Source organism: Strongylocentrotus purpuratus, unplaced genomic scaffold (genome assembly GCF_000002235.5).
Source record: "Strongylocentrotus purpuratus isolate Spur 01 unplaced genomic scaffold, Spur_5.0 spur5_scaffold_21, whole genome shotgun sequence".
NCBI lineage: Eukaryota > Metazoa > Echinodermata > Echinoidea > Camarodonta > Strongylocentrotidae > Strongylocentrotus > Strongylocentrotus purpuratus.
The window spans coordinates 780,203-792,885 of NW_022145607.1; the positions used below are offsets into that span (position 1 = coordinate 780,203).

General features: G+C 35.0%; 1 protein-coding gene across 1 annotated transcript in view; it reads left to right on the forward strand.

Moving 5' to 3' along the window:
• Positions 1-3,126, forward strand: part of LOC105445068 — a 57,156-nt gene extending 54,030 nt beyond the window's left edge. Inside the window, exons 20-21 of the mRNA XM_030995037.1 lie at positions 1,075-1,436; positions 3,021-3,126. Coding sequence (XP_030850897.1) covers positions 1,075-1,436; positions 3,021-3,126 — 468 coding nt within the window. The remainder of the gene's footprint in view (positions 1-1,074; positions 1,437-3,020) is intronic.
• The last annotated feature ends 9,557 nt before the right edge of the window (positions 3,127-12,683 follow it).

The following is a 12,683-nucleotide window of genomic DNA, read 5'->3' on the forward strand; positions in this document are numbered from 1 at the left end:
AGTGTTTTAAAATTTACTTGCTTTACTTTATTGTTTTTATTGTTTTAAACTTAAATTTCAGTATCTCTTTCCAGTAAATATCAATTGGAAGGTTAAATATTTCTTCCCATTGTGTTAATACAGCTAGATTACTTTTACTGCGCTCACTCATTAAACTATAGAAATGTTTCGATTTCATTGTTGATAACCTAATAACATCACCTGTTTTAATTTCGTAAAAATCATTGTCATAATGCTGTATAGTACCTCTATTGTCATCAACGCTGGTTGACTTTATGAATTCGTTTTATCCAAACTTTAGGGATCGTCTTTTTGAGCTTCGTATACATAAAGTCAACCAATAAAGAATTCGAACCAAGCACATTACAAATATGATCTTGTGTCTTAAAATGTCGATTTTCTGCAATATCATCAACTAGTACAATACTGTACCATTTGTAAACCATTCTTTAAAAAATAAGGTTCTACTATCAAATATTATGTCACTGTTGTACCATAACACCTCATTTCTAACATTTGCGCCACGCAAAAAGTCAATGTATTTAAGTTCACTCCAGCATTTCAGATTCTAATACATGTATGGCATGCCAGTTACATTTTATTGGAATATTGCATACAAATATACGGAGTACGGAATACTTGCATTTCATTTAACTGATTGTAAATTATTTAAAAGGTGTTCATCCTAATGTATGGCTAAATTAGACTGGTCTTCGTTTCATTGAATCTATAAACTGTACTTGCCTTTAACATATTTCTATTGGGAAATTATGAATGATAAACATGTACAAAATTGTATTGCATGAAAGCAAAAAAAATATTATTTCTTATAACTTTGACTATCATGCAACTTATACTGGCAATTGCAAAGCTTTCTCGCATTTGTTCCGCTCATGTCTTCTTAAAATCCTTGTTTATATTCTACAATACACATTAGGCTAGCATAATCCATTTTCATGATTTTTGTCGCTTTTCTTCATGAAACTTAAGAACGCAATTCAATATTTACCAACAATCGAACATTTGCTAGTGCACTTCAATTTCCTCTTTTTGTATGTACATGATCACGTCCAGAGTTGTAACACGAGCCCCACCCTGGCTGAGCTTACAGTGGATGATGGCACACTAGATGGATGGCAGGATTGTGGTTCGATGTTTGACAGTGTGAAGAGGGTCACTATACAGGTACGGAGGACGATCAACTCTGACGTCATCCAGAGGATCCATCTACCAGGAGCAAGAGAACTTACCATTCAAACAACTGAGTATGCAGGTCGACCGGCTGTTTTCCACGAGGAGCCCACTTCACTACTTAATGCCCTCCTGAATATCTCCCCTCAGCTTCTCAAGGTGACATTCAGCGATCTCGACATTCGTAACAGTAAGATGGAACTAATCTTACAAGCTTTCAACCTCAAACATCTGAAGTTTATCAGGTGAGACATTTTGTCATTTGTTAAAAGAGCACTTTGATATGTTTCATTTCTTTTACTCCTCCTCTATCTCTCTCTTTCTCTCTCTCTCTCTCTCTCTCTCTCGTTTTCTCTCTCTTTCTCTCTCTCTTTCGTTCTTTCTCTCTCATTATATCTCTTTCTCTCTCTCTCTCCCTCTCTCCCTCATCTCTCTCTCTCTCTCATTCCATCTCTCTCTCTCTCTTTCTCTCTCTCGTTCTCTCTCCAATTCTTATTCCTATCCGTAATACACACATCCCCCCCAAAAGTGTACACTATTTATATTAAATGATTTAAAGGCCCACTGCACTACCTGTAGCTACTTGCGCCCTCTATATAACAAACAATGCCTAATCGGTGACCAATGGTCCCCCATGATCCTCTTTTTCTTATGTTAACTGAGAGCTGAGTTGATGAGATAACCACCTGTCCAGCGACCTTGCAGGGCAGTCTAATCCCTCCTGTAAACTATGGCAGATAAGCTTTAAAGGGAAAGTCCACCCCCAAAATAAGTTTGTTTCGATAGAGGCAGAATAATAAGAAAATCAGGTGAGTGAAAGTTTGAGCAAATTCTGAATGAAAATAAGAAAGTTATGAATTATTGAAGTTGTGATCAATCAAATACAAATTGGCAACTCTGTGACTTATTATACGAGCTCTCCTTCATTTGCTTTGTGCATAATATTCCATAAAATCATGTTTTCTTCGTTATTGATGACGGAATATATATTTGTTCCTTGCAGGGGGAGTATAGAAACATATTTGCAATTATTATATTTAGGGTGCATGTATGGTTGAAATTTTTCTTGAGGGAAAATGAAAATTTTAGATTTTTTTAGTACTGAGCAAATGGAAGTTGAGCTCGCATGATACGTCATAGAGTTGCCAATTTGTGTTTGATTGATTACAACTTCAAAAATCCTAACTTCCTTATTTTTAATCGGAATTTGCTCAAACTTTCACTGACTTGTTTCTCTCATTTTTCTACTCCTATTAAAACTAACTTAATTTCAGGGTGGACTTCACCTTTAATAGTACTTATCTTTCACATCTCAAAATGAACATAAATTATTACTTTTTAAGTTGATTTGCAATCGGTTTCATACCATTCGTCCATGAGCAGTGGCGGATCCAGGGGGGGGGGGGGCAGAGGCCCGGGCCCCCCTTGAAAAAAAAATGTGAAAAAACACGTTAATTTTGCCCTTTTTGGGAAACGCTCAAGGGGGGGGGGGATGCGATTTTTCAAATTTGTGAGGGCCCCTAAAAAAAAAAAAAAGTGCTCACTACCCCCCCCCCCCCCCCCCCCCCCCACTGAGCGAAATACCGGCCGGCACTAAATTTTAAATTGATTTCAAATTTGGGCCCCCCCCCCCCCCTCAGAGTTCCTGGATCCGCGCCTGCCCATGAGTGAGATTAGTCATTTAACAATAGTCTATCATGAAAGAAAATCATAAATTTGGGGCATTTGGCCTTTCAAATTTTTGATGAGCATTTCCAAAAAACAATAACAAAAATCATGAGGAGCACGAAAGGAGAAATGCTGTATTGCGTCTATTTTGATACTGGTAGATTCATACGATGCGGGTCAGATGAGGCCGTGGATGATGTCATAATTGCTTGCAATAAAGACAAGGTCATGGAGGTGGAGGTGGAGCATGGCAAACCACGTGGGTAAGTCCTTAAAACTCTTACTTCCAGGCTTGCAGCGCTCTTTAAGGTACTATATGTCTCATTTGCAGTTCAAACAAATGAAAAGGTTGAAATAAATACTTATTACGAACTTCCCTCAAAAAAGTAAACGTTTGAAAATGGCTTTTCAGGGGACAATAACGACCATTAGTTGTCGAATCGACATAAGTGATTGCAATCACCTAAGTAATAGTCTGATTTTCAGACCCTGGTTGTAGAAGTATCCTTTCACATTAACAAAACGCTATAATAGACATACGGTGTTAGTTACTATGTTTAATTGTTTATCTCTGTTTTCATCGAGAATGAAAAGAACTGTCATTATGTACCACTCATATACAAATGACCTCAGAGAGAGCCCTCTCTATTCAGACTCAATTGTTTTAAATAACCTACCGGCAAACATCCGATTAGAAAGTAGCCTGGCAATATTCGCAGGTCTTAGATCCCTTACACCCCTCCATTGTTTCTGTTATCCGAGCAATTTTTAATTAATCTTGTTTGTTTTCATCTTATTATGTTGTTATGATAATTTTTGTGATTTCTTTTGTATATAATTGTTATATTCGTTTACTTGTTCTGTTCAATTGTTGTTCACGGCCTTGCTGAAAAGCAGCTTCTAGCTGATATCACCGTGATTAAATAAATAGAATACCAAAAAAATACAAAAAATAGTCTCATATCAATTAATCTGTGCAAAATGTAACAAAGAGTTGACAAATGGGGTGCATGTAAATTAATATTCCTTTTGAAATGTGTAATCATGAATGTTCAAGGGTGCCTATTGCATAATAGGCTTAGGTTACGGGATTAGCGAAGTGATAAACTGAAGTTATTTATACTATTTTTCATATTACATGTTGGCTTATTTCGTTACATTATTCGCGCATGTTTTCTACGTATTAATTAACTGAATAACATATATTGCCCATTTACATGTTGTAAAAGAAAAGAAGTTCAATTTAATTCAAATTAAAATAGTAAAGATGGTTCTTTTTGACGTAAAGCTGTGTGATATTCAATCTCTCTTCTTTGCCCTCCTTTTATTATTGTTATTATTATTTAATGTAGTGCTGTTTGTATGTTGAAGCACACTTTTACACTTCTCTCTCTCTCTCTCTCTCTCCATCACTATATAGTGATAATTTCATTGAGTAATCATAGAGATGGCACCACACTCGATCAGACGGAGCAGACGGAGCAGACAATCTTTGCACGCGAACAGGAAATATGGACAGAAATGAAAAGTGCCTCAAACACATCATCAACATTTTTCTTTGGCAATTGTCATGCAATCGATTTATTAATGCACTGAATCCCGTTGACATTCATATGATTTAGACTGATGTGCAATATATGCTTTACATCGGTATTGCAGCTCTTGTGATTGTGATTTTGAATTCCCTTCATAATGTTACTCTCAGTGTTCTTGCATATAATATACTTTAAAGGGTGTTACGTGGATTTACACGGTGAAAATCTCAAACCTTGTAAAAGAGCCGAAATGTTGTAAAATATCATGATTGAAATTGTTAAAATTATGATGGAAAAATATTCATTATTAGAAAAATAAATAAGTAATAATTATTTTTGAATTTGAATTGTGCAACTTGCAGTGCTTTACTCACCACATTTGCTATGTAGAGAATGTACACGATGTGGAATTTGCCTAGAGTATGCTTGCGTCAGCGACTGGCGGAGGCATTGACGCACCATAAGAGAGTATATATATCGCACCGACAAGTGAGTGCAAATCAAACAGTGCAAACCTCTCTTCGAATTAAGGGTGTTATAGTCTGAATCACCTAGCTCGGTTAAAGCAATGAAATAAAGCAATCTAAACACAACCTCGTGTGCAACAGGCATTGTCAAAATGATGTCTGTGCTATTAGAATCAATTGTCTTTCATGATTTATTTATTACGTTTTATGTAAAAAACAGTTATGCCTTCTCAGAACCAAAAGGGATGCTTTAAATGAAAGACTATAAACACGGCAAACATGAACAAGTGAGATTAATTTGTTGAAATAAAATAAAATGTATAAATACAGAATATGCAAACGGTAATGCAAAAATCAAAAATCAAATGAATATATACAAAGAACAACAAATATAAACGAACGAACTATATAAACGAACCAACAAAAAGTCAAAACAAAAATGATGACCGTTTCTATTTTACCCTTTTCTGACCCACGTAATCATAATCTATTAATACCCCATCATCTATTAAAAACACACTATTGGACAAGGTCATGAAATTTGCTAACTTGCAGGCCTATTGTCTTTGTGTATGATAATTGAAACCAAAATTATAGATTGATTTTCTCCAAATCCATTGTAAATTGATTTTATTATTGATATGTTTATATTGACGATAATTTCAGCACCAGGCCTATTGTGATTTCCTACAAGTGGAAGAGTTTTAGGGTAAACCTTTTGAAGTTGTATTCACAGATAGGAAATGAAGGAATGTATCTAGTCATATATTAAGGCCTATATAGACCTTCCAAAAAAGGCCAAATGAAGACCACTTTTAATTCACAAATAAATTACTGTATAGTTGTTTTATCCAATATATCTTGTGTATGAACTGTTGCATGTATCACATTAAAGGTTTCTTATGATTTATGATTTTCATTTTGAAAGGGAAAACAATCTTGTCTGATATATTTGAGTTGGTAATTTTGTCAGTTGATAATTTGTAAATAACGTAGCCAAATTGTATGTGCCCTTAATACAAAGGATTGTCTTAGCAAAGCAAGTTATACATTACTGACTAACTATAAATTAAGGCTGTATAAATGCATAATAATTTTAAATATCCAATCAGCTGTTTTCCTACAAGTTCAACTAGTGATTGTACACTATAATAATGCAAGAACATTATTAAGAGTAAATCATGTACCGTAAAGCTTCATATTTTTAATATATTTATGTATTTATTATGTTTATTGAATAGCGCACTGAGACATTACCGCATTTTGCGAAAATAGTCTAAACGCACAATTTATCTCTAGTAATAGTAGTAGTAGTTGATTTTGTTGTTATTGATGTGATCTTGTATGTTGTTGTGGCGGAATTATTATAAGTATTTGTATTAACATAATATTAACATAATATTAACATGATATTAACATGATATTAACATGATATTATATATCAATGTCAATTATTCCATTCGGTATCAGCGAAATATTGTTAAAACGCCAAAAATTGTTTACTGAAACTGATTATTTTGTATATTGTATTGATTAGATTGTAAAGAGTGACGTACGTCGTTATTTTACAATGTAGGTCTATTTCGTTGCACACATGACTACCTACCTATATATAGTATAAACCATTATCTTGGATTTAGCAGTGATGAATTACATTCATTCTCATTTGTGTATTGTAATATAAAGTGACGAGAATGTTTACATGACAATTTGAATGTGGTTATAATGTAGGCTGTATTAAATAAATGTAAATAATATAATGTGCCTTAAATTTGTCGACTTTTATCTTTGTACATGTATCTATCTTTTCGTTTATTGCGTATGTTCCGATGTATATGTAGTTTGGTGTATTTTAATGAGCATGGCTATATTTTTTGTTGTAATTAGTTTTCGGAATACAATTATCTTGCATTACCATGTACAGCGCAAAGGGATTTAACCGGCAGTATAATGCGCTGTATAAATATTTCCTTATTGATATGTTGTTTAATGAAACCTCTACTGATCCGAGAATTATATTTTTTGAACTTTGTATTAGTCAGACGTTTGTCCACATTATTGAAATAAAATTAATTATACAACTGTTTAATTCAATAAATGTTACTCCAGTCTCTAATTCAGGTGTATAGGCCTATAACCCCCTTCTCTATAGCTGTCTCTGTTTCTCTCTTCTCATTGTCGAGTTTTATCAATCAGTTTTCAATGGATCAGTGAAATTAACGTTCTTTTTTTAATTTACGGAATTTCCTTTGCTTCTTTTCCATCATCATCATAGAGGCGTCGTAGTCGAGTGGTTTCATCACTTGACATGAAATGTAAACATCTTGTGTTCGAGGCCCTGCACGACACTCATATCAATGAGCAAGGCATTTAATCTACATTACTCCTCCCCACCCAGGTGTTTTAAGATAGGTACCCGGTGAAGATGTAATAGTTAATGTGATTGGAATAGCATATATTATGTGCATTCACGTGGACAGTCGTCGTATATGCTATGGAAGCTCGTGGGATATACCCGTGTATCCCATTGACTGTAGGCCCCATTATTATTTATTATCCCCATCGATCTTAAATCGATTGTTATGGTATAGGCCTATATGTAACCTCTACAAGTTTTGTTTGCATTTCTGTTTTTTTAATATTTTAAAACAATTTTGCTCACTACTCTGTTGTTTGTTGTTACTGGATTTCTTTTCTTTATAAAGTAGACTATTAAACTTGAATGTTGTTGGATGCGATCAGGTAAACGACTCAAATCTGCAAAGTGTAGATCATACCGCTATCTGAAATCCTTCATTCCCTTTTCCATAAAGGGCCTTTAACAGCTCACATTGAATAACGATAATATTTGTATAAACATGTACAATTGCAATATTAAATTGCCCGTATGAATTTAGTTCATATTTATATAAGTCTTGTACGTACAACTGACATTGTAATATAATGCGAAAATTGATATTCCATCTTCTATTGCAGTTTAGCTTTTGTTTGAATGGAATATACGAAGATCAACCATTTCGAAAAAAAATCACATACCCTGTCTACATAATTATATTATTAAAAAAAAAAAAACTTTTCATGAAGTTACTATGTCAGCACTTACTATGTCAGTTTCACCTTCCTTTCCTTCTAATTTCCCGGTTCTTTCTTATTACATTATCTTTTTCTTAATTGTCTTCTGTGGCACTTCCATGTCAATATATACGAATGTGTTAAGTAATTTCATAATGGGAGTTCATTATCCTTTTGTGTATTACCTTTATCATTTCATGATATTCTCTCTTTCTTCTTACAGCCGTTCCTACTTCTCTGTTCTTTATCTCGCATCAGCTCTCTTTCCCTTTCTCTCTGTGTCCGTCCCCTTCTTCTGACTCATTCCCTTCTCTCTCACCTCAATCTGCTGTCCTTCTTTCTCTGCCACACTAATTCCCCTGTTACTCTTTCTTAGTGCTCATTCTATGGGTTATTTTACTTTTTAATGTCTAAGATGTCGACGTCTACATATATTTATCACTTATGTTTTCCGAATATTACTGTTTTTGTTGTTTACATTTCTATTCCTTGTAAAAAGATCGCCATGTAACATCTTCATGTTCTTACCTTGGAAAAATAGAAATTGAACCAAATTGAATCAAATTGAATCGTATTAAATTGAAATTAATATACACTGCATTCATATAAAAGTAAAACTGTGATGGTAATTATCAATGTGACGACATGTAAAATTAATGAAGGATTTGATTTCTAGCATTCGTTTTTGTATTACATAGTAAACCTCTTCCGATTTGCATATAATGTTATTTCTTTCATGATATTTACCAAGTATTGCTAATGATAAACTGTATAATGTTCTCGTGAATTTATTGACTCATACTGTAAGATATTATGTTTTGAGTTTGAATGATACTTCTGTTTAATGTCTCATTTCCTTTTGATTATGAGTGTATATGATTCTTTGTACAGTTATCATATTCGAATATGATACTGTGATAGTAATTAGTATGTTCCCTTCAATTGTATGCTGGGAGGGATCGTGAATGCAACTGCCCTATATATCTTTTAAATGCTTTCATGTCTCAAGGGTTGCTCGCATCTATCCTGGGTAATGTTTTCACAACCATAGTAAAGAATGTGCGTTGTGTCAACATTTGGTTACAACTTATTATGACATATTATGACAAAATGGGCACTTTTCATGTATATGAACAGTACAATAAAATCTTAATCTGAAACAAGTCGATAGTTTTGTTCTTTTATTTGCAAAGAGTGTCTTGTATATTTTGGATACGTATGTATATGAAAAGGGGGATTCCGAATGCTGCATTTAACGAAATAGGATTAAACAAATGTATTACTTAATAGTAGAAAGAAATTGCAGATGAGAAAGATTTATGATTATGACGATGATGATTAATGTTATTATTACAATATTGATCTATTCCGCATAAAACAAAATCAAGAAAAAGTGAAAAGCGGAGCAAACCAAATTTTTAAAAAGTCACATGGATGCCGGGAAAGGAAAACGAGTAATTATAACTATAGCATGTCGTCTTTTCTAGATTCAACAGACAATTAGTCGTTAGCATAATTTAAACAGCTGAAAACATTGGTGTTAACCTTAGAATTAGAAAAGAAAGGAGGGAGTAAACAAAAAATGAGTTTAATATGCATAGGCCTATTGCTCTATATAGATACAATATAATAACTGAATACATGTACTTGTTATAGCTCAAGCCGGACATTGAACATTAACATGGATATGATGAGGGCGCTGTGCGAGTGGGTACAATTAAATATATTGAGAATGGCCACATTTTATGGGACTGACCTGGATTAAAAGGAAATCGCATTGCATGATATAAGGTCATTAACTATGCATTCGAATTTTAAACATTTGGGACTATTGGGAGTGGCTGATTATATGGAGCTGACTTGGACAAACACAAATATATATATAATATATACAGTGTGTCTCTAAAAAAAGTAAACCCAACTTCAACGGCAAATTTTCAGAAAACTATAAAATATTTACACATTATTTTTTATGGTTATATAGTCCAATAAGTCCTCTGTCCAATGATACCACGTAGGTTATGTAACTCTCATGCATGACTGAGCATGATTCAACTTAGTGAATGGGTGTGAAATCATCACTGTGGCAAGTTAGAATTGCACTGGAAGTTCATCAATCAAATGACATAGGAAATGTCTGATTTCTTACAAGCATAGCTTAGGGATGTGTACCCTCGACATGACCGCCATTCCTTTCCATGCAAAGCTCGCAACGCCTCCTCATGTCCCTGACAGCACGCCTGATCATTCCCTGATCTTGTCGTAATCGGTTCACTTCACCTGTTATCTGTTGCCTCAGCTCCTGAATTGTGGCCGGTGGGGTTTGGAACACTTTTCCTTTAAGATACCCCCAAAGAAAGAAATCGCATGGTGTCAGATCTGGTGAACGTGCAGGCCACTCAACTGGGAAATGAAGAGCAATGATGCGATTGCCAAATAGTTCAGTCAAACGATTCCTCACAGCAATAAGTCTGTGGGCTTGGGCCCCATCCTGAGCCCACCAGGCCCTGCGGAATGCTCCACGTCGTTGTCGGGGGAAGATCTGTTCCATCTCAGGCACAATAAAATTGTTCAGCATGTCAAGGTACGCCCTGCCATTGATGTTGCCTTCAAAAAAGTAAGGTCCCACCAATGAACCATTGCCACAAAGACCAATCCAGACACTCACTTTCTCCCTGCTCATGTTCTTATTAAAAGCATATCCCGGTGGATGATGGAGTTCAGCATACTCGTGCTCATTGTGGGTGTTTACCATTCCATCCATGGAAAACGTTGCTTCATCCCCGATGGTAAAAAATTGGAGGAACTGTCGATCTCGGTTGCACCGGTTCACAAACCATTGTGAAAATTGAAGTCGTCTGGGAAAATCAGCTGGTAGAAGTTGGTGCTGAACATGAACATGATATGGATGGAGATGCAATTCCAGTCTTGCTATTCTGTTAAAAGTTGCGCGTGGTATTCCAGTATCATTTCTCCTGGTGCTTATGCGTGGGTTGGCTTGGATGGCCTCTCTTACCACTTGGATGTTTTCAGCAGACCTCCCAGTTCGTCTGTGGCCAGAGTGTCCTTTATTCCTGTTCAAACTGGTTCCGTGATCAGCATACTTTCTCACATTGTACCAGATGGCTCTTTTTGTTGGAGGCTGCCTCTCGGGGAACTGCACCCGAAAAGCATCTTGAACTTCCACGAAACTTCTTGTTTCCTGGTATCGAGTTACCAGGAATACTCTCTGCTCAATTGTCAACTGTACCATGTTTGGAAAGCATGTGAAGTGTGCCTGTGTTAGGAACAACCTTTGCTGAAGTTGTTATGTAATCATAGGCCTAACATGTGACAAAGATTTAACTTCAAATAGGCCCTGAATGCATGACAATAGCAAGAAATAACTTGCCACAGTGATGATTTGACACCAGTTCACTAAGTTGAATCATGCTCAGTCATGCATGAGCGTCAGATAACCTAAGTGATATAATTAGACAAAGGACTTATTGGACTATCTAACCATGAAAAAATAATGTGTAAATATTTTATAGTTTTCTGAAAATTTGCCGTTGAAGTTGGGTTTACTTTTTTTAGAGACACACTATATTTGTGTTTATAATAATGTTTTTTTTTTCCATTAACAATTAAGAATAACATCAAGGGGAATTCATTCGCAAGTATCCGAATAACATATCGTAAGAATCATAAATTGCAAAAATATGAAAAACATAAATACATGTCATTCTCCTGCATTGCCAATTAGTATCGGGTCTTTGGATTTAATTTAACTCACATTAATACATTAGACTTGATGTTTGGAGAGCCATGTCTTAAGAGATGAAGACACAACATCAGTCTTCAGATTAATGGGAGAGTATCACAACAACGGAAAGATTGTGTGGATGGCAGAGCTATGGAGCCTTTGGTGCGAGATTTTACATTTAGATTTTTGAATTAACAGATGTCAGAATATCATTGTTTAATATGGATAGCAGACCGAGATGCTTCGCAATTCATGAGGCGTTTAAGACTAGAACAAAACTAATGATAAGATAGTGTCGCCAATAGAAGAAATAAAGTGTACCAGTTTAAGTTTGGGAGGCGTACATAATATTCCTTATTTTAAGTTGTGGAAGAAGAATACACAGAAAAGAAAATTTGATAGCAAGAAAACAATTGAAATCAGTTATGATATAGCGATATTCCTATTCTATACGATCTGATCGAATGTCATAATATATATATATATATTATTCATATTCATATATACATCTACTGCGAATTAGAATTTAAAACGAAGACGCCCCCTTCCAATAAAAGAAGGGAACAAGAAGGAGTTCAATTTTTTACAAAAGAATCAAGAAGTAGTGCCAAATAACATCACCCACCGTGACCGACTCTTCAATAGGAGTAGCTCCATATCAATAGATATGTTTATGGATTCCTAATTTCGATATTCTTTGTCCGCATTTTCTCGGTTTTCCCCCGAGTTCCCCGTTTTCTCTTTCTTGTTTCTGTTCCCCAGCACACTTGAGGCCTATTTCCCGTCATAATGTATACGCATTATCCCATACAGAGAGAGAGAGAGAAAGCGTAATAGAGAGCTAAAATAGAGGGGGTTACATGTATATCAAGCTGGATGACCCTTCGGAACACCATGAACACTTACAAACCCAACTTTACGCTCAAATGTGAACAATGCAAAATATAAGATTTTCAACCTTTCCATTTCCTCCTTATTACTGAATCATGTAACAGATCATTTGAT